Source organism: Enoplosus armatus, chromosome 21 (assembly GCF_043641665.1).
Source record: "Enoplosus armatus isolate fEnoArm2 chromosome 21, fEnoArm2.hap1, whole genome shotgun sequence".
In the NCBI taxonomy this organism is placed as follows: domain Eukaryota; kingdom Metazoa; phylum Chordata; class Actinopteri; order Centrarchiformes; family Enoplosidae; genus Enoplosus; species Enoplosus armatus.
In genome coordinates, this window is record NC_092200.1 from 1,788,572 (window position 1) to 1,811,375 (window position 22,804).

The 22,804-nt window shown below is 43.7% G+C and overlaps 1 protein-coding gene across 1 annotated transcript in view; it reads left to right on the forward strand.

Moving 5' to 3' along the window:
- The window catches only part of LOC139303967 (sodium channel protein type 5 subunit alpha-like), a 124,192-nt gene that overhangs the window by 83,603 nt on the left and 17,785 nt on the right, over window positions 1–22,804 (forward strand). The window contains exons 19-22 of the mRNA XM_070927784.1: window positions 1,845–1,985; window positions 2,116–2,236; window positions 2,939–3,132; window positions 13,577–13,700. Coding sequence (XP_070783885.1) covers window positions 1,845–1,985; window positions 2,116–2,236; window positions 2,939–3,132; window positions 13,577–13,700 — 580 coding nt within the window. The remainder of the gene's footprint in view (window positions 1–1,844; window positions 1,986–2,115; window positions 2,237–2,938; window positions 3,133–13,576; window positions 13,701–22,804) is intronic.

Genomic DNA, 22,804 nt, shown 5'->3' on the forward strand with positions numbered 1-22,804 from the left:
ATTTTGAATGTATCAAAAGTAAAAGTTGAGTTTATTTATTTTAGTTTATTTATTTCAGTATTTTTTTTATTTTAAACATTTAAACATTTTAAACTTAAAGAAATCAGTTTCAGTAAAGAAATAAAATAAAATAGAATATAAAACACAAAAATGTAGAGACACCCAGCAGTTAAAATAACAACAATATTAAAATAATCTGTTGACCTTTCAGTTTGTTTCGTGTTCTGCAGCTCCAGAACATGTGGAGCAGATATGAAGCAGATTTGTGTAAAGGTGCATAAAACAGATTGAAGCCTCCATTAGGAAACTGTCACTTAACAAAAGTATGAATTTTATTTCTAAAATGTAGTAAATAAAAGTGAAAGTCATCTGAAGAGACGACTAATTCACGTATTCTTAAAACGAACCATAGACATCCAATACCCCCCCCCCCCCCCCCCCCCCCCCCACACACACACACACACGCAGGTCAGAGGTTGCTTCCTGTTGCTTCCTGATGTCAGATATTGACCCACTGGCCCGGTTTCCTCTTACACAACCACAAACTGGGAAGCTGCTGGTTCCAGTCGAGTTGTTACGTAACACCCAACCAGCTGTGGGAAATCCAGCCTGCAGGGTGTGTGTGTGTGTGTGTGTGTGTGTGTGTGTCAGAGGTGTGTGATGAGACAGTGAGATGATAAACCGACACACTGACTGTCTCTGGGGACCCTCCCTGTTGTTGCATGTTAATATCATTCAAAGTAAGTAAAACAAAACCTTTTAGAACCTTTTAGATAAACTTTTAGAACATTTCAAACATGCTGTGTGTTTGAGTTTGTTCTGCAGTTGTTTGTGTGAAAACAACAAAACAAGAACTGTCTGTCTGCAGGTCTGAGGTCTGCTGGCTGTAATCAGAAGACAGACACAGGAAGCTGCCACCTGATATCACCTGACCTCACCTACTGTAGCACACACACACACACACACACACACACACACACACACTCAGCTGTGGTTAAAGAGGAGCCAATCTAGCTAAGAGCAGCACTCCGACTTAGTGATCAGGCATTATTCAGCACTGAATAATCAACCTGCACTGGAAACTATGATACCACAGAGAGTGTGTGTGTGTGTGTGTGTGTGTGTGTGTGTTAACTAAAGCATAGAGAGGGGAAGAGAGCAGGAGAGAAACGTCTGGAAGAAGGGGAGGAGGGTAGATGTCTGGTGATCTGTGTTTCCTGGTTGTTGCTTAAACAAGCATTTGATTGACACTTCGACCTCCACGTTAGCGCTCGTCCCTGCTGATAGAAGACGGCCTGAAAGTGTGGGACAGAGCAAGCAGCTCCATGGACGCTGGTAGACATCCATTTGATGGATTGCCATGACGTTCGGGGTCCCTCGAGGATACATTCTTTAGTGATCCCCTGACTTTCCCTCTAGCGCCACCCGCAGGCCAAAGTTTCCTCCTATTTAGTGAAATATCTCAACTTGGACTTGCACAGTATTTTGTACGTTCATGCCTCCCAGATGATGTTTACTGGTGATTTTTCCCCTGACTCTAGCGCCACCAGCAGGTTAACGCTTTAGTTATTATTGGATTCTGTATCCACGGTCCCCTCGGGAGGAACTGCAATAACTTTGGTGATCCTCTGACTTTTCCATCAGGTCAACATGTCAGTTTGTGCAATACTTTGGTTGATGACTAAATACATGCAGAATGAGTGACTTTCCCAACGGCCTCAGCTGCACTTTAGCTGCTGTGTTTTTGTAGATAAGATGTCAGTGCAGGTCTCTCTCAACTCTCAAACTGAGCTTTTTAACTCACGAAGGTAAAACTGACACCTTCTCTCTCTCTCTGTCTCCAGCTGTTGAACCTCTTCCTGGCTCTGCTCCTCAGCAGTTTCAGCTCTGACAACCTGTCAGCTCCAGACGACGACGGGGAGATGAACAACCTGCATATCGCCATCCACAGGATCACCAGAGGCCTGGCCTGGTGCCGCAGACAGGTACCCGCATGTTAGTCTGTCAGCTGTACACACTGTCTGACAGTCAGAGCGCCCGTCCTGTACCAAAGCCGGATCACGTTCCGTCTCCGTTCTGCGTCTCATGCTGTCTTTTCTCTTCTCTGTGATGCAGGTGGTGGATTTCTTCAACGGGAACCTGAAGCGTCGCCGTCAGAAGCGAAAGGAGGCCAAAGCCATGATGAAGCTCAAACGCCTGAGTACCATCCACACCGAGGCCAACGGAGCTGTCATAGGTATTAGGTCACTTTTGGGGACATCACACAGTCTTACATTCATTTCCTGGAGACGTACCCTAACCCTGATCTTAACCACGGATCCAAAAATCTGCTTTTTCCCAATTGGGAACACGGCTTTTGTCCGTCCCCAATTAACCGGACTTTAGTCTGAAATGTGTCCCCATAGGTAGCCTAGGTCAGAAACACACTTCCCCTCTTCTCATAGTATTCTTGTGAACGCCTCATACTGCTGTTAGCAGCTAGCAGGGGCTGTTTCACAGTTTCACAGTAGGTCTGTTTCAAAAAGTCAAACACAGAAAACAAACAATGACGAAAGATAAATATTGCAAGTTGGACATCATGAAAGACGCTGCCGCCATACTAGTATGCTTTTGGGTCTGGGTCTGTTTGTCCTGGTTTGGGCTCCTTAGTTCCAATGAGGGGAAATCTTAGTGTTCTCTTCTAAGTCTCTGCACATTCAATCAATAAGAAATGACGTTAGCGACTGTTTTAAGCTACATCCGATACTAATCCAGTAATCAGCTAGCTATGAGTGATCGATTGTGTCCAGGATTGTTTGGCTGCCTCACAAACAAACCAATCCAACTTGTTCAAATGTCTAAAGTCTGAGCGTCCGTGAACGCACCAACCAGGAGTTTTGATCTGTTGAGAGATGAACTCTTCACTTTTTCACTTTTCACGTCTGTGTGTCTCCGTCAGGCCGTCATGTAGAGAAGTACGTGGTGCCGGAGGACGACAGCTACATGACGAACCCCAACCTGACCATCAGCGTCCCCATCGCCCCCGGAGAGTCGGACGTGGAGTTCCCAGAGGAGGAGGAGGAGGAGGAGGACGGGGAGGAGGAGCAGAGCGAGGGCTCCGAGGAGGAGGAGGAGGAGGGGGAGAGGGAGGAGGTAGGGAGGAGATCTGACTGTCTACTGATCTGACCGTGTGGCTTTCTAGTTCACACACACATGCACCTGTGTCTGACGTAAACAAGCTCAGGTGTGTGTGTGTGTGTGAGTCAGCTGTTGTTCCCCCTGAGGTCACCATCTAACGACTGTCTGTCACCTGGACTGTGTGTGTGTGTGTGTGTGTGTGTGTTCACGTCGGTTCATTAACCCTTTCGTCTAAAGCTGAGAGATGAGCAGTGGTTACATATATATATATAAACATGGAGGAATTAAACATTTAAATAAAAAATGACACGTGTTCTAAAGGGCTAAACAATGAAGGAACACAACTGCGAACATGTAAAGTGGAGTTATAAAATGTTAGAAGTGTTTAAAGCATTATTAAGGATGAAAGTATTCCATTGTATACAAAACTAGTGAAAATGAATTCCAGGAGCTGCAGCTCTAGAATCCCTCCAGGTTGGGAACAAGGAGTTCTGGCGTCTTGACACCATACTACTGATTTTACATGCTTTAGCTTATCAACTGCAAATTGATAAAAGCTGTTAAGTAAAATATCTGCCTTCAGTTTTTAAATTTAAACTAGATTTCCCTCCATGCAGCTGCTGGTTTCAGTTAATTTATTATTATTATTTATTTATTTATTTGTTATCTTATTATTGACGTTACGGATCTCGTCACACAGTCTCAGCTGATTCTCACGTTTGTCTTCATCGGTTTTCAGTGAATACCACGTCTCAGATGTCTGAGCTTCCTTGAATGCACCACGAAGTAACTTTGACAGAAACATCATGAAGTTAAATAAATATTTACATGTAAATGATCCCTATTCACACTGTTATTAATATTATTCATCAGGTTAACATATCCTGAACATTTCAGCCCATGTAAACAGACTGTCTCTCTCTCTGTCTCTCTCTGTCTCTCTGTCTCTCTTTGTAATGGCTCAATTCATAGCACACGCACACACACACACACACGCACACACACACACACGCACACACACAAACACACACGCACACACACACACACACACACACACACACACACACACGCACACACACACACACACAGTAAGAGGCTCCCTCAGATAGAATCGGAGGCCTCAGGCAGTGCATTATGGTCCGGCATTTTTCTCACTCTGCAACGCTGCGTGTGTGATGTGTTTGTGCTAAAAGGGTGTATACTAGTGTGTGTGTGTTTTGTGAGTTGAGAGTATGAGTTAGTGTGTGTGTGTGTGTGTGTGTGTGCCTCCTGTCTCTCTTCATCTATTCACAGGACAAAAGTCCAACTGAGCCACAGACACCTTGTGTGTGTGTGTGTGTGTGTGCGCTTGTGTCTGTTTGTGTGTATGTTCACATTTTTCAAATAGTCTAAAACGTCCTAAAAACTCATGAAGATAAAGTGTCTTATTGTGTGTGTGTGTGTGTGTGTGTGTGTGTGTGTGTGTGTGGATTGTATGTTGTGTATTGAGGCAGCAGGAGGAGAAGAAGAAGAAGAGGAGATGTTTAGTTGTTTCCTCTGTCCTCTCTTTGTATCTAACATGAAATGACAGATTTGTGTCGTACTGTGTGTGTGTGTGTGTGTGTGTGTGTGTGTGTGTGTGTGTGTGTGTGTGTGTGTACACACCTGTGCTGACTCAGTTCATCATCACCTCTCCTCTTTAATCATGTCGTGCACCTGCTCTCTCTCTGCCCCCCCCCCCCCCTCTCTGGGTCTCTCTATCACAGTGGTTCCCAACCTGTGGGTCGGGACCCCCAAAGGTGTCACGAGATAAATCTAAGGTGTCCTGAGATGATTCACAGGAAACAGAACATGTTTTGCAAAACAAAATAATCTTTATTCTTAAAAAACGTTTCTATAATCTGCTTGATTTTCTTAAAATATCTTAAAATATTTTTTGAAATACTGAGACGTTTTGTCCCTTCCAGTACATGTATAGTTACACAAACAAGCTGATCTGTCCTGCTCTGTTCTAGCTTCAGTCTATCTCTGTGTGTGCATGATGCAGTAGCCAGTTAGCCATGAGGTGAAACATGCAAATGCAACTGCAGAACACACTCACACACACACACACACACACACACACACACACACACACACACACACGCATTGACCTAATGTGAAAGGGCAGCGTAAATAGAACAAAACTCAAGAGCATATTTTTTCCCCCCAAAACGTCTGTTGTCGAGTCAGAGAGAGAGAGAGAGAGAGAGTGTGTGTGTGTGTGTGTGTGTGTGTGTGTGTGTGTGTGAGCGAGAGAGAGAGAGATGAGAGGCTGGTGGGGGGGTCGGGACAACAGAGAGAGAGAGAGAAGGAGGGGGAGTCAAAGAGCATCACTGCTTTCACAACTCTTTAGCATCAAGCTTTGTTTCCAGTGTGTGTGTGTGTGTGTGTGTGTGTGTGTGTGTGTGTGTGTGTGTGTGTGTGTGTGTGCAGAGCCGGGCTGTTTTCTCTCTCTCCCTCTGTAACATCTCACTTACTTTATTTCTTCTGCTCTTAATTGAGTCGAACATTCAACATGGAACACAGAAGAGAGGAACAGGCCCACGTTGACCCATGTGTTTATCCTCATGTTCGTCATGTTCGTCATGTTCTTCATGTTCTTCATGTTCCACATCGCTGGTCTTTAATTCACTCTCTGATTTTCTTATTTCACCTCAAATCCCCTGATTTCCTCCCAGCTCTCTGTGCATGTTTGGAAACTGTGAACTGAACTATGTTGAGTAACAGTCAGTGAGCTCAGGGAAGTGTTTCCTGACATGACGTGAACTTTTCCTGAACAATTTAACCTCGCCGTCGCAGATATGAAGTAATACGACATGATGGTCGGAAAGTGATTTTGGTGGATAGTTTAGGAGACATTTGACACCATTTCACATTTTGCAGTTCGACAATCAGATTCTTTTAACCAAGCTTGTATAGAAAGGGATGGTGTCGATGTGTAAGTGAATCATCTGTTGTACAGGCTACTTGTAATGAACTTTACGTCCATATAGGACGATTCTGCATCTCACGATTTACAGGAAGTAGTGGCCATCTTTATATACAGTCTGTGGAGATGCGTCGGCCATCTTTATATACAGTCTGTGGAGGAGACGCGTCGGCCATCTTTATATACAGTCTGTGGAGACGCGTCAGCCATCTTCATATACAGTCTGTGGAGGAGACGCGTCGGCCATCTTTATATACAGTCTGTGGAGGAGACGCGTCGGCCATCTTTATATACAGTCTGCGGAGGAGACGTGTCGGCCATCTTCATATACAGTCTGCGGAGGAGACGTGTCGGCCATCTTTATGTACAGTCTGTGGAGACGCGTCGGCCATCTTTTTATACAGTCTGTGGAGGAGACGTGTCGGCCATCTTCATATACAGTCTGTGTCGGCCATCTTTATATACAGTCTGTGGAGGAGACGTGTCGGCCATCTTCATATACAGTCTGTGGAGACGCGTCGGCCATCTTTATATACAGTCTGTGTCGGCCATCTTTATATACAGTCTGTGTCGGCCTTCTTTATATACAGTCTGTGGTGGAGACGCGTCGGCCATCTTTATATACAGTCTGTGGAGGAGACGTGTCGGCCATCTTCATATACAGTCTGTGGAGACGCGTCGGCCATCTTTATATACAGTCTGTGGAGGAGACGTGTCGGCCATCTTCATATACAGTCTGTGGAGACGCGTCGGCCATCTTTATATACAGTCTGTGTCGGCCATCTTTATATACAGTCTGTGGAGACGCGTTGGCCATCTTTATATACAGTCTGTGTCGGCCTTCTTTATATACAGTCTGTGGTGGAGACGCGTCGGCCATCTTTATATACAGTCTGTGGAGGAGACGTGTCGGCCATCTTCATATACAGTCTGTGGAGACGCGTCGGCCATCTTTATATACAGTCTGTGTCGGCCATCTTTATATACAGTCTGTGGAGGAGACGTGTCGGCCATCTTCATATACAGTCTGTGGAGACGCGTTGGCCATCTTTATATACAGTCTGTGTCGGCCTTCTTTATATACAGTCTGTGGTGGATACGCGTCGGCCATCTTTATATACAGTCTGTGGAGGAGACGTGTCGGCCATCTTCATATACAGTCTGTGGAGACGCGTCGGCCATCTTTATATACAGTCTGTGTCGGCCATCTTTATATACAGTCTGTGGAGGAGACGTGTCGGCCATCTTCATATACAGTCTGTGGAGACGCGTCGGCCATCTTTATATACAGTCTGTGGAGACGCGTCGGCCATCTTTATATACAGTCTGTGGAGACGCGTCGGCCATCTTTATATACAGTCTGTGTCGGCCATCTTTATATACAGTCTGTCTGTTTACCTGGATTATTATTCATGACAAGTTGTTCTTTTTGGTTAAAATGACCACAGCGACAGGAGAGACAATCAACGCATGTATTACATGCTCATACCTGTGTAACTTTTAACATGTTAGATACCATCAAACCTGCGATAACATCATTTCTGATGACCTGACAGACGCAGCAGCTTCACCAAGAGCGACACAGTGCTGCTCAACAGCATCGCTGACCAATATTATAACTGCAGTAAGAATAAATGAGTCTCTGGTACGTTTCCACATGAGTAATACACATGGCTGCTTTGGTTTTCGTTAAATACGTAATATTTTGACGTCTAAATTATTCATGCGGGTGTTGTGTTGGCGAACTTCCTCGCTGGCTCAGCAGCGTAAATGTGAAATGATTTTTTATTATTTCAAACAACACGTGTTTGCCAGCGCGTGACCTAGATAGGCAGTTAAATAATGTACCAGCAAGAAGGTGCTGCTGATATCTAAATAAGGCTAGTCAGCAGCTTGGTTCGAGTACAGCTCGATCTCTCTCTCTCTCTCTCGCTGTAGTCTAGTCGAGGTGTGGAGCTGAGTGTGCAACCTCAGCACCGAGCTGCCCAACACAACCTCAGTCTGCATTGTGGTGGTCGGTGCCCGGCTCAAGGGGACCTTTGTGTTATTTATGTCAGGAGGGGATCTGGTCTGGTGATGGCCGTGATGACCTGAGGACGATCTTGTTTGACTTGGACCTTTATGACACAGACATAACTTTTATGGATTGTATAGGACATCTGTGACGTGGACGTGACTGTTATGAATCAGACTCTGTGACTTTTGAGCTTTTGCACTTTTTACACACCGATGGCAGCGACCTACCATGCAAGGTGCTGACCTGCCCATCGGGAACAATTTGGGGATTCAGTGTCTCAACCGAGGACACGTTGACACTTTGACATATGTTCAGGAGGACGTGGGTTAACCCTGTCATTGGTGGACAACCCACTCTCACCACAGCCCCCACGACTCAGATGACCGATGTGACGAAATCTTTCATGTAATCTTCATGACTTGACCTCTTGGCACAGACGTGACCTTTGTAACTCGTATTTGACGTGGACATGTCCTCTGTGGCTCAGGCAAGGGCTTTTAGGATTTGGATGTGACCCGTTCTACCCGGACGTGATCTGTTAGAGTCAAATATGACTTGTATGACCTGATTTTAATGACTTGAAAATGACCTGTTCTACTCGGACATGACCTTTCTGACTCGGACACGACTTTTATAACTCATGACTATACTGAGTCAAACACAAGTTGTCTTCATGACTTGGGTCTGACTTGTGAGACTCGGACATTACTCTGTGAGTCAGACCAACTTTAGACTTGTCAGTGGTGCAGCACAGCAACAAAAACCACAGAATTAACTCGTCTAACAGAAGTAAAAGCTTCTGTAAGTCTGAAGAGGAAAAGAGAAAGACAGGCAGAGAGTGAAAAAGGTAGAGCGAGGTAGCGGTTGTATAGCAGCGTGCCAGCCAGTTCTCAGGTTGCAGGTCAGTGATATCTGTTTGTTTTGCTTTTGCGACTCAATCCGTGTCTAACACCAACATATTAAGACTGAGCCAATATATTTATAGCTCTCTCTCTAGTCTACAATGTCTGTTCATGTCTGCTGATGCCTCCCATGACTTGATGCCATTGTCATTGTTAAACACCATATGTTTATATCCACAGAAAGATGCAGAACAACATTTTTCTAACATTTAAAACTCAATAAAGAGGGGGGAAATCAAGTAGAGTCAGAATCAGTTTCAGTAACAACTTGCCCCAAATTTAGTAGCTTATCAGAAATCTATTTGGGCCTCAGACTGTAAAGTGATTTATAAAACAGCTGCATCTCTTCAAACACTTCAGAAACATCGCATTTGACTCACGACACAAAGACATGACACTCGTGTATCAGCAGATAGCAGCTAAGCTAACAGTAATGCTAACAATGCCGACCACTGTTGCTCAGGATGCACGTCCAGTCATCCTCTCTCTGGTTATGTCCTCCCAGCTGTAATTTCTTGTTTTTCCCCCTCTGCTATCGTCCTCTCCCTCCCTCTCCACCTCTCTGTATCTCTCGCCCCATCTCTCCTCTCCCTCCAGGTCTGTTGTACGTAATTTATTTTCGGTACACAAACGGCTCACTGTAAATAGAAGCTGTTAAGCTGCTCTCACGCTCTGTTTTAATAGACCCCGTGTTTGGTTATGTAATGATTAAATGGCTGACTTGCGCTTTAATGGCATCATAAATCACAGAGCGTGGTTTTACTGTCTCGTAAAGCCTGAATCAGCTGGTGGAGGTGGGCAAGGTCAAAGGTCAGGCTGAAGTGTTAACAGTGCAGTGGTTACAAGTTGCCCTTCATATATTCATGCTCTGACCGTTCTGTAGCTGCTGTCGGCGGAGTAATCACAAATTTTAACATGTCTGCCAAAGTCTTTTAAAGCTGCAACTATTCTGACAATCAATTAATCGCTGGTTTCCGCTTCTCAAATTCTTTAAATTTAATATCTTTAGGTTTTGGACTGGACAAAACAAACGAATGGACGACATCGTTGTGGATAACTGGTAATGAAAATAACAGACACTTTACAGGAGAAGGAAAATACTTTCATATGCAGTTTGCAGTATTTCTGGTCATCACAGTGAGGTTGTCAGTCAACCAGCAGAAACTCTGGAAAGACACTTACAACAACACTTGACTCCCCTTAAAACCATTTTACGTTTCTGTTTGTGTGCGAACAAAACAAACAAGACACAGGGTTTTACTTAGTGAGCTTTAAAGGTGTTGGTCCATGTATTTTTGAACTTTGGACAGAGCAAAGCTAGCTGCTTCCCCTGCTTTCAGTCTTTATGCTAAGCTAGGCTAACTGTCTGCTGGCTTCAGCTCAGTACTTAAAGCACAGACATTGATCTTCACAGGCACTGATCTTCTCCTCTTTTGGCAAGAAAGTGAATAAGCATATATCCCCAAAATGTCTGTTAGAAAAAAAAGCAAGCAAAGACAAACCTTCATCTTACTGTAGAGCAGCGATGTGAGTTACGCTGTGTTGTTTGCAGATAATGACAGGAAGTAGAAGTAGAAGCTTATTAGCTACTTTTTCTGTCGTGTTTTATGCAAAATACACCTTGAAGGCTGAACCTTTAAGACTTGTTAGAAAGGACTGACCCCAAACCAGATTCAGAGGACTGACACGGGTTAATGTCGGGTCAGGACGAGGCTTTGACCTCAGGCCATAAGTCCAGGACTCTTAATGTGTGTGTGTGTCACTTCTGCCCCAAACCCTTAAAAGTTTAAAAGCAGCCACGACTGTCCAGCTGTAAACACCTGAGCTTGTGTGTGTTTGTGACTCTGTGTTCCTGTGTGTACGCCAGGTGTACAGCTGTGTGTGTGTGTGTGTGTGTGTGTGTGTGTGTGTGTGCATGCTGCCCTGGAATGGCAGCTTGTAAAACTGACTGTGACCCCCCCCCCCCCCGATGCTCCTCCCGCCCCCACAGTCTCTAGCTGGCAACCTCTGGCCCCTGTAGAGTTCAGGACCCGGCTAACAGATGTACAGGTGTTGTCTGCAGAGACAGGTGGTGGGAGACGGACGCCGCGGCTCTGCTTTGATTTCTCTCGTCTGTTATGAAACCGTCAACATCAAAACATCTTCATCACAGACACACTACGGACAGTGATGCTCGTCAAACAAGCGAAATATTGTGTAATCTGGAAAAACTGGCTTGTAAAATAAAAATGACTTGAGAGCGTAAAAATGTTAAATATTCATTAATTTAGCTTTTAGCTTAGCCACCACTAACACCAGCTCCCTAAATGATATGTGCACCACTTGACACACCAAATGTGTTTGCAGAAACATTAATGTGACTCTGCATATCTGCATCTATCAATCTCTGTAGTTCCCGTTCTCATTTTGTTTGCCTCTCTTTGTCTTCTTCTCTCTTTTTCTTCTGTTTTGAAGATAAAATATGACTTATTTCTGTCGCGTACGTCCTCGTTAGCAGTGAACATGCCATTCCTCCTGCCTAGTGAAGACGAACAACGCACCCCCCCCGCTTTAACGATGAATGAATGAAATGTCTGCTGTCACTACGGCAGCGTGAACACACACAACAGTAGGTGTCCGGCCTGCTGTCTGTGTTTAAGTTCACAGTGTTCAATGAGAGTTTAAAGACAGAAGGAACACGGAGTGAACGCTGATTCCAGGATTTACAGCCACATTAAGATTGTGAGAGTGTGTGTGTCTGATCTTCCTCAATAATGTATTAATAGAAAACACACACACAGAGGAATGTGACTGCAGAGATGACGGACATGCCAGCCCGCTGACAACACATGCTCTTTACTGAGTACACACACACACAACAGATAAAAACACATTCAAAACGTATTCAAAACTTCACTCTGGAGGTGAGTCACTGTCTTTACTGTAACTGCAGTTATGTGGAAAGCAAACAGACCCACCAGCTGCTTTAACATGACCAACATTTCAGTTTGACCCCCAAATAAAGTGGTTCATTAAATTGGGACGATCGTGTCTGACTTGTTTTCAGTGATTAGTGAGTAAAGTGTTGTTCTTACTGACAGAGATGACGGACAAAACTATGAAAATAGGACCCAAGTTGTGAAATCTCATTCTCATACTTTGATTACATGTGATTTATTATTTAACAGGCCCTGAATGTGTTTCACTGCCTTCAGGTTCTCTCTGGCTGCACAATAGAAACAGCTTATGAATAGAAATACATTTAAACGCCTCATTATGGACGTCAACTGTCAGGAGGTTTCAGCCCAAGGCTGCTCTGTGTGTGTGTGTGTGTGTGTGTGTGTGTTACATTATCCAATTTTTGTGTGTGTCACTTTTCACGTGTGAGTGTGTATCAGAGATTAGGTGTGTATTCATGTCCGTTTGGCTTCACCTTTGCGAGTGTGTGTGTGTGTGTGTGTGTGTGTGTGTGTGTGTGTGTCCAAGGCTGGCATTCGTCACAGCGGCCGCTCTCTGTTCCCAGACTCTGAATGTATTCATGAGTTGGCTGTTGACTCAGGTAGTTAGTTCACCTGTCCACACATATACAGTACACACACACACACACACATGCACACACACACCCCTACTGTGTCTTTGTCCAGACGTTTAACAAAACTTGCCAAATTTCTCTCCTCAGCTCTCAGCAGAAAACCTGCCTCCTATCCCTCCATCTCCCTCGTCCCTTTGTACAGTTAAACTCCCATGATGCTTAGCAAACAGGGACCTTTGAAGTCAGCTGCGATGGGGGGGATGAGGGGGGATTTCCTGACGTCTAGTTTTGTCCAGATCTCAGAGTCAAAGTGAACAGACGGCAGTTTTCTTGGCAGTGGGAGGGAGGGTTTGAAGGTGACGCCTCTCTGTTTCCTCTGCCAGGATTCCTGTCAGTTATGTAACATTAAATCTGACTCATTCAGCCCCGACTGCAGCAAAATGATGCCGATGATCACTCAGCCACAAACCGTACTTTATACAAATAATACCTAGAACAACACTTGTATTGAGACTGATACTACGACTAATACAAGTACTATTAAGTACTACTAAAACCCAAACCACCAATGAATTGATCCTGCTAACCAGCCTGATATATCTTATTCCTCAGTTCCATACAAAAACACATCAATGAGCCAAGCTAGCTGTTTCCCCCTGCTTCCAGTCTTTATGCTAAGCTAGGCTAACCTCCAGCTAACCCCCAGCTCCGAGTGGTATTGATCTTTCGTCTAACTCTTGGCAAGAAAGTGAATAAGCATATGAGCTAGTAGGGAAGTCAGGAAGTATTGCGAATTACTGACACAGCGTTGGTTTGTGGCCTTTTATGGGGATTTGTTTACAACGAGAAGAAAATATAGAAAGTAAAAGTAACAGTACTACCACGGAAAAATATTCTACAACAATTAAACATCCTGATTTATTAACCTATCAGAGGGCAGCATGTTGAGACTAATGTGTTTCCAGTGGATTTGTTGAGTTATAGATTCCTCGGCAGCGTTTCCTCAGACACAGAAGGGTGTGGTTGTTCTGATAAGTTGTTCGTGGTTCTAATTCTTTGTTTCCTGCTGTTTTATTCAGCAGAAAGACGATATCAGCCTATCGGAGGGCAGCACGGTGGACCTGAGGAAGCCTGGAGAGGAAGAGGATGAGTACTCAGAGATGGCTGAAGAGGCCATGGACCCCGACAACTGCTTCCCGGACAGTAAGGACACACTCATACACAGAGCAGCAGCACAGTTCAGAGGAGTCCTGACCAATGTAGAGGATCGTTCACACTCGTTTTGTTGTACAGGGCAGTCACAGACAGCTGAGGCAACGAGGTTGGACACAATTTACACTTTTATGACATATTAGAAAAACATAATCTCTTATGCTGTTAGTTTGACCGTATATTCTGACATCTATATTGACTAAAATATAATATTATATTATATTGATTTCTATAATATTGATTTCTCAGTAATGGAAATAATAGTTAATTTCATCCCTACAGAAATGGGTTTCATAGACCTCTCTGATCCAAATAATTTACATGATATTACGTCTTTACCCAAACACCAAAATATGAGCTCACTACATCTACAAAAATGAGGGATGTGGATAATTCATGTTCTGATTTAGCTGCAAATAAGAGAAGTTGTGTTCCCAGACGAAACCATACAAGGCCGTGTAGCACCACCCACTTGCCCCAATACTTTCATAGTAAGATTTATGATGCCACACCGACTAATCCAGGTGAAAAGCAAACACCTTGTTTACTTCCTGACTCAGCCAGTTTCCCCCTGGGGCACACATATTTGTCTTGGACCCATTTCAGCACAGCCAGCATGGCCATACATAGAGAGACATAGGAGAGGAAGACAGGCTGGGGGAACACTGGAGTACTATTGGGCTAACAACAGCCAATGAAATGAAAATGAATTCTATTGGTGGCCAAATAACTGCAAGTACAACATTTACTTCTGTCACTATGCAGATGACATGCAGCTGTACATTTACATGCTACCCAATTATTTATCCTTACTAACAAAGTTGTTCAGAGTTTGATCAGTTCACTTAATCAAAAAATTAGCAAAGTTTTTCTACAGTTCCATCACGATAAGAGAGGTGAAAAAGACAACAAATCTCCCATGAGTCTTTGGGCTCTTTGAGCATCTTTGGCCAACTGTCTCCTGTAGTGTTTGCAGCGTGCACAGCAGTGCAAAGCAAAGCAAATCAGGATTTAAAGTGCAAGTTGTAATTTTTTTTGTTGAACATTCAAGAGTGTCAGTTTTTTGGGAAACAAAACCCTGAAATATTCTGACAGACAATTAAAAATGGATGTGTTTAAGTTTATTTTGGTTTCTCCAGTATGTTATAATTATACGATAAGAATTTAGCAATTTGTGAATTTTGCTGTAGACATAAAGATGTGAAAATCAGACGATGAGAATTATGTGGGTCTGTTGGATTCATAGAGGTATTGTTTAAAAATATATGAGGGTTATTCTGGACCTGGTTTATTCATTTGTGGTGTGTTTTAAGCCAGAAACGTAAGAGAAACGTTATCATCAGCATCACATATTCTGTGCAGATAAGGAGATTCACATGGAGGCATGAAAGTGGTTGTTTCTTTTCTTTTAGTAGTTAGTACTTTTATTAGTTTGTTTAATGTGTCGAGGTGATCACGGTAGAATCTGGACATGATTGTCCATTATTGTCTTATTGTATTGTCATCAAAATACATCATTGCTTTTGTGAGGATTGAATTTAGATTTTCCTTCAGCCTTACAGTAAGTGAGCAGGTCGCTGGTTCTTGGTTCTTTCTCGCTGCAGGGTTTGAAACTGTGAGTCACATGATGGCTTCACTAACCACGAGCCCATTCCACCACCCACTTGCCCCGATACTTTCATAATGAGATTTATGATCTTGTACTGACTAACCCAGGTGAAAAGCAAACACCTTGTTTCCTTCCTGACTCAGCCAGTTTCCCACAGAGATTTGTCTTAGACACAGTTCAGCACAGCTAGAGAGACATACAAGCAGGTTTTTTATATTGATATTGCTCATTTGACTTTCAGAGGTAACTTGAGGTAAAAAAAGAATTAGGCCAGCCAGCTGGAAAACCCTCTCAAAAGAACAAAAACAACACAAAAGCATCCCCAGCACCTGCAGTGGACTACATTACATACAGTATTTGAAGCTGACAAATATTGACCGTTTTATACCAGTGGTTTGGTGAGAATAAAAAAAAAACACACACACCATATTGAACCTGCTTTTCACCTGGATTTTATATCCCTGCATCTAAAAGTTGATGTTTCTTGCTTCAGTTAGACCACTACAGTTAACAGTTAACTTCTTGCAGTGTGCTTCATGCAGGAGCTGCTTAGAATATAAACGTGAAATTTAACACGCAAAGTTTTCAGTTATTATCGAACATTTCTGAACGCGTGTCTTACAGCGCTGGATGGCTCAGTACATTCAGCAGAGCAATAATAAAAAAGATTATTCATGTTAGTACAGATTTCATACAGAATCACACAATACACAGAACAGAAAGAATAAAGTGGGGAATATTGATGTGAATGAGAAATATTTACTAATCCAACATTGCGCTACATTATAAAAACAAGCATGCAGGTGTGGATATTAATAATTCTGTCCCTGGTGAAAACACAGGTTGACTTTCCCCTCAGAGCGAATCCAGAGACCTGTTCCCTGTAAGAGGTGCTTTGGATGAAAGCGCCTGCCAAACGGCAGATGTTATGTTAGCTTTGATTCATTTAGAAGATTGATGCGTCCATCGCAACTGTCCCAACACGCCGCATGGTTCTTCCTGATTCAGCAGAGTCCTTCACAGCAGGCAGACGTTTGTCACCAGCTGGACTCAGATCAGCTGCTGGAGCACCGACAGAAGAGGGATGAAACGTGGACAAAACTCTTCCTTCGCTCCACAGTTTTGTCATCAGCACGTCACCTGACACATGACGAGTTAGTGAAGAGGAGGAAAACAAAAGAAAAGCAAAGGCATGGAAGGGAAACGAAACAAAAAAGAAGAAAACCAAACTCAGAAGAAGGAAACAAAGAAAAATCTAAAGGAAAGTTGAGGAAAAGAAAAGCAGAAGAAACAGGTGAGAAAAGAGAACGGAAAACTAGGAGATGAAAGTAAAAGAGGAAAGAACATCATACTGCTGAAGAGAATAAAAAGAAGAGGAGAAAAAACTGAAAAGAGGAAAAACAAATGTGTAAGATAGAAAAAAGTCGAATGGGACAAAAAGTTGCCTAACAAGCCGGACTTCAAACGTCTGACCTCGCTGGTGTCATTGTCTCCTCTCTCGTCACCCTCCATCTAAAAAAAGAAAGACTATGAATCTGCCTAGAAGATGCAAAATGGAAGGAAAGGAGAGCGGACGACGATAGAGGACAGGAGACAAGTGAAAAGGAGATGAGAGGAACGAAAAGCAGACAAATGAAAAAACAAGAAAGTCAGACTGAAGAAGAGAGGACAGGGAATGAGACAGAAGGAAAGAAGAAGATGGCGGACTTTGACCTTTCGACCTTGCTGGTTTCAACGGACTTTGGGGACAGAAACAGGACTGGACCTCCTGCTGGCTGCTGCCGCCTGGCTTCCCTCCTGACTCGGCTCACGGTCCCCTCACACTGGACCAGTACCACCAGCATGCTGACGCAGCACCGTGTTACCGTGTGTGAGTCGGCCAGCTGCTGCAGAAGTAGGCCAGAAACACTGACTAACAACAGCAGGCAGATACCAGCTGTGTGTGTGTGCGTGTGTGTGTGTGTGTGTGTGTGCGTGTGTGTGTGTGTGTGTGTGTGTGTGTATTGGTGTTTGTGTGGAGACAAAGTGGCCATCTGGAAGTTGTAGGATGTTCGTCGGCTGCCTCCCTCCTTCCGGTCTGCGCTGCTAACGTTTAAGCTCATAGTCACGTAGTGTGACTCGTCAACAGGACTGATTACAAACCTCGATACTTCTCTGTTAGCCACCACAATGTGTTGGATGTCGTCCAGACATGTTCACGTGTGTGTTATACTTGTACGGACTGGGGGTGTAACATACATACGTAACATACGTGTCCACGTTGAAGAAATCGGGAAATGGAAATCAATCCATGAAACAAACGTGAAAGAATCTGGACTGAAAAGGAATTTAGTTTCTTCTGCTGTGAGAAACGATGGCGTGCGGCAGGACTGTGCTGCCGTACGTCCACACGCTGAAAGAAACAGCAGAGAAAACGTCCCGACAGGATGTTGAATCACCCGGTCAGCTTGCTGAAATGCAGCTGTGTGCGCTTGATTTCAGATGACACCCAGCCCTACTTACGAGTAAATCATTTTAGGCCTTTGATAATCTGTTCTTATGGCTTAGAGTCTTCGGAGCACTTGACACACACAGTATGTCAAAATTGTGCAACGCTACAAGAAACAAAAGGTGTGTGTTTCCCTTTAGGGGTTAGAAAGTGATCTAAATCATACAGGTGCATTAATTAGTTTAACTTAAAAATCACCAAAACTGAAGACACAAGGTTTTCTTTCCAACTCTGGCGATTTATTTAAGTGTGTGTGAATTTGCTCAAGTTTTTCGTGTTTAGGTCCCACATAGAGCTGCTGTTTGTCTATGAAGAATTGCGTCTCTATGTGTGTGCGTGTGTTTTCCTTCATGCTGTGATTACAAAGCACAAACAGCAGCGAGCCCCCCTGCTGCTCCCTCTGGATGTCAGTAAGACGGAGTGTGTGTGTCGGCCTGAATGGCGACGCTCCCCCGCCGCTAATTATTCATCCCGCGGGAAAAAGGTCGGTCGAACGGGACGAATCTCAGCGAGCAGCGCTAACGAGTCGGAGAGCTGCAGCGTCAAGAAACTCCTCAGATGAATGAAGGTCAACGGTTCGGTTTTAGATTTCCTGCTTTTACCTGATACGGTCAAACCAAACAATGGTTCTTACAGAGAGGATTAAAAGGGGGATATAATTAAAAATGCATTCAGTGTACATGAGCTGAGACTCGTGGGTCCAAAAGATGTACTTGACCCATGACGGACCTGACTTTTAACGGAAAGTGTTAGATGAAAAGATCAATGTCAGTTTCATCTGTGAGTGCAGGATAGAGATTGATCATGTTTAGTCTAGTTTAGCAAGACTAGACTGGAAACAGGCTCCCTAACTGCTCATACTAGTATATTCATCCTTTTTATTTCTAATTTCTAAAAGCAGCTGCATGACCAGATCCGTTTTTCAGGTAGTGAACTCTTGTCTTCATACAGTAGTCACATGCATTACATTTGGTGTGAGTATTGTATTAAGACAGACTTTAATTCCCATTCTAAAAACAGCCAGAACAAACGCCTCCTTCGCTCTTTGAATCTTTGCATCGTTGTCTTGAAGTTAGACAGAAAATGTGCAACATTTGGCTTCCCGGGAGAACCGAAGATACAAACTGGGACAGAGGAAGTTGAAATGTTTCGCTCTCTCGCTCCAGTGTCTCAGTGTCGCCGCTGTGTATTTGTAACCACGTGTGTTTATCAGGTAGGGTGCAGCGAGCTGTCGGCGTGCAGTCACCAGGAAGGTGATTCGTCCAATGACGAGACGGAGATTTGGATTACGTGATTGTTTGAAAAACATGTCACTTCGTCTCCTCTTTTTTCGGGCAGTGGTATTGTCTGAGATTTGATTACAGTTATTGTTTCATGAAGTCAGTTTTGAAATCAAAACTATTATCAGGAACACAGTTTGGTCACAAACAAAACAACTACGCAGCAATCAAAAGAAGAGAAGACATTCGGGAGCTGAAATCTGACCAATGCGACCGGCATGATTATTATTTCACTGTTATCTCCATTCAGCACACACACAGTTATATACCCACACACACACACACACACACACACACACGTTCCCTACAGGTACAGATACAGTAAATCATTAGCCAACATACAGGCAGAGAAATCTAGTCTAATGTAAAAACACACAGATTTAAGTCACACACACACACACACACATCTGTGCTGACAGCGGGCGTTAGATTAGCTGCCCCATTGGTCCTCTAAATGCCAACTCATTGGTTAATGTTGTGAAGCTGCACGACACGCGATTGAGAGGGAATATGTGTGTGTGTGTTTCTGCCTCAGTGGGCAGTGTGTAATGCCTGCAGAAGCGGCGGCGGCGGCGTCTCCCTCTCTGACGTCTTGTAACTGAAAGGTCTCAGGTGTGACTCCTGCAGCGCACACAGTTTGTGGCGGAGGCGTCCTCCAGCGAGACGCTCGGTCACTTTGTCTCTCGTGTCATCGTTTGATGAAGCTCTGGCACTTTTTCTTGATCAGTTAAAACATTTTAAGCTCAGATTTTCGGACAGGAGTTTTACATCTTGTTGTTTAATCTTTTTTTTTTTTACTCCAAAAACAGGTAAAATAATGTTAATAGAAACTGATTGACGAATAATTTGTCGAGGCATAATAATGATAATATTCTTTTTGTGAAAGTATACACAGAAAAGAAAAAACAAAAAAGGGCCTTAAATGAATTTGAATGATGATACATCACATCAAACATGGAATTGAGTGATTTTAATTATAAAGTTTCAATATAGATTTTAAACAAATTTTAAAAATGCAGAATTTTACAAATATCAATACTTTAACAAATATTTGGTTTTACATAGAGATATATATATAAAAACAAAGATTGCATGTCAGATGAAGTGTGTGTGTGTGTGTGTACTGTATGCTTGTAACTTGTATGCATGCTTTTCTTTTTTAAATGTATGTTTTGGATGTTTTTGTTTTGTTTTTAAACAATTCCTGGAACCCAAGATCACTTATTTTTATGGTAGTCAATAAAAGTTCCCTTAACTTTGACCTTGGAGGGAGAAACACTGTCATGTCCAGGAGGAAGGAGGCAAAGTTTGTTGTATTTTATGACATTAGATTTTAATATTTACTGTGTTTTATGAGCATGTGTGTGCAGTATCTCATTCAGTGCGTATACGGTTTCTAAGGTGGAGCTGAAATTGTAAGAGCAATGCAAATGTGTGCGTTTATATTATATATAAATGTGCGTGTGTGTGTTGAGAATAGTGCATTTATATGGAGGCAGCAACAGTCAAATGCAATCACCTGGCGGGGGGGTCATTCAGCAGCATGACTGTTCGATAACGGATCAATGCCGCGTGCAGCGGAGAGCGGGCGCGACTGAAGGAGGCGTCGGCTCGACCAACAGGTGACGTGATGAGCCGATCAATAAGAGTTTATTGCAGCAGAAGTGTTTGTTGGGGGGTTTCCTAACACACACACATTGATAATAACTCTGCCAAGTGGGCTGATTGAGTGTCGGATTACCACTCGCTTGTTTTCATTGGATCACTCAACCGGCGTATCGGGGAAAAGCCTATTAGTAGCCATGGAAACAGAAAGCCCGGGTAATCAGAGCTCTAATTACAGACGCAGGCGGACGCTGCAATCAACGGAGTGAAGAGCAGCTAAAACAGCTCGTCTGTTACAGGAACACAGACCTCAGCAGAGAAAGTCACCAGTTTCTAACCCTAAATATCTGTTAGTTACCTTGTGTTTATTAAAAGTCTTCTTTCATTCAAATACTCGTAATATGACGGAGCAGCTGTATGTTGAACCCAATGTGGAGGTTCCTTAAAGGTATAACCCTTAAGGTTTCAGTCCTGGTTGATTTGTCGACACCTGTGGTTACCGTGTTTGACACTACAGCAAACGCTCATTGAGCAGCTGCTCAGAAGTCAGTCAAAAGTAATCGCACCGTCCGTCTGATTTCCTCCTGCGAGCAGTTTCCCTCTCAGCAGTAAAGGAGTTTGTCTCCTTGCTGAGGAGTTGGAGGTGTGCAGTCGCCTGCAGCTCTTTACAGCAATCAGCGCTAACCTCCGTGACAAATACACTGCGTTTTCACTACAGAAGCCATCGCGTGTGTTTTGCTAGCTTTTAATGTGAAGTAGCAGTAACAGGAAATGTTGGGTTAGCATTAGCATTAACTTAATCCAGCTCTTATACGTCTTCAGAAGAGTGAACAGTGAGGCTGATGTCAGTGAGATAAAATGACTACATGCATGCACCATTTGAATCCCTCGTGTGTGGATCCCTCTGGAGCGGCGGACTCCGCCACTAACAGTGACACATTCCATAGTATTAAAAATGTTATTTTTCCAGTTCAGGTTTTAGTTTATGGGTAAAGGTGGATGAAAAAGGTGAGAGACGTCCAGTCTCTTCCCTCCACATGCACACACACTGGATTTCTCTTTCTCAACCACATCCTGCCCCCCCCCCACCTCTCAACAGTCGTCCTCTGTCAGCTACTAAGCCGCCATCATGCCTTGCTCGAGGGCACGTCAGCATCACTCACTCAAGCGATCACTCGGCTGAAGTTCCCAGTCTCGATTGTGAGTGAACGTCAGGTTGCGGCTCGTCGTCCCGGTCGCCCTCGCAGACTCACTGATTGAATTTGGAAACGTTAGCGACAAGCTTTTAGTGCCACAGGCAGCCGAGGGGCCGATAACGCAGAGCGACGGGAATCTGATCCCCTCGTTATCAGCACTCACTCAGCCAATGATGCGCTGCAACAAACAAGTCGCTGAGTGATCCCGTCAGGCTCGTCCAGCTGCTTTCAGGATGCGTCAACACGTTCGGAGATATGAGGAGCCGCATGCTGAGCTCTTTATACATACATATAAATGAAAGAATGAAGCGTTTATTTAAGATATTTAATCATCATTTACTCTGCTTTAGACATACTTTTGATAAATAATATATATTTTTTTTCTTTTCCGTAAAACATCTGATCAGGATTAAAAATTTTAACTTTAAAACCTAAACAAGGTCTTTGAAGACTTTACAAGACTTTAATATCTGTGGCTGTTTATCCCAAATTATAACCTCCTGAAACAATATCAAAAAGTACAGTTTTGTCCGCAGTAAGTAATGCTCTTTAATTAAATGTGGATTTGATGTGAACGCTGAAATCTGCTATCACCATCACTCCTCCACACACACACACACACACACACACACACACACACACACACACACACTGCAAGCAAGAAAGTCTTTGTCACACACACATCAACCGAAGGGACGGACAGAACACTTTGTGCTGCAGGTCATCTGTGTCCGACAACAAAGCGGACATGACACGGTCCTGCGTGTGGCTTCTGTTGGTAGCTGTGATACCAGCGTGCCCTGGAGCAAGGCACCGGACTCACACGAGCTCATGCTGACAGAAATGAATCCAGGAGGGTTCACGTCCCCCTTTATACCTCAGAGATGATACTGCACTGTACATGGGAGACTCTTCAT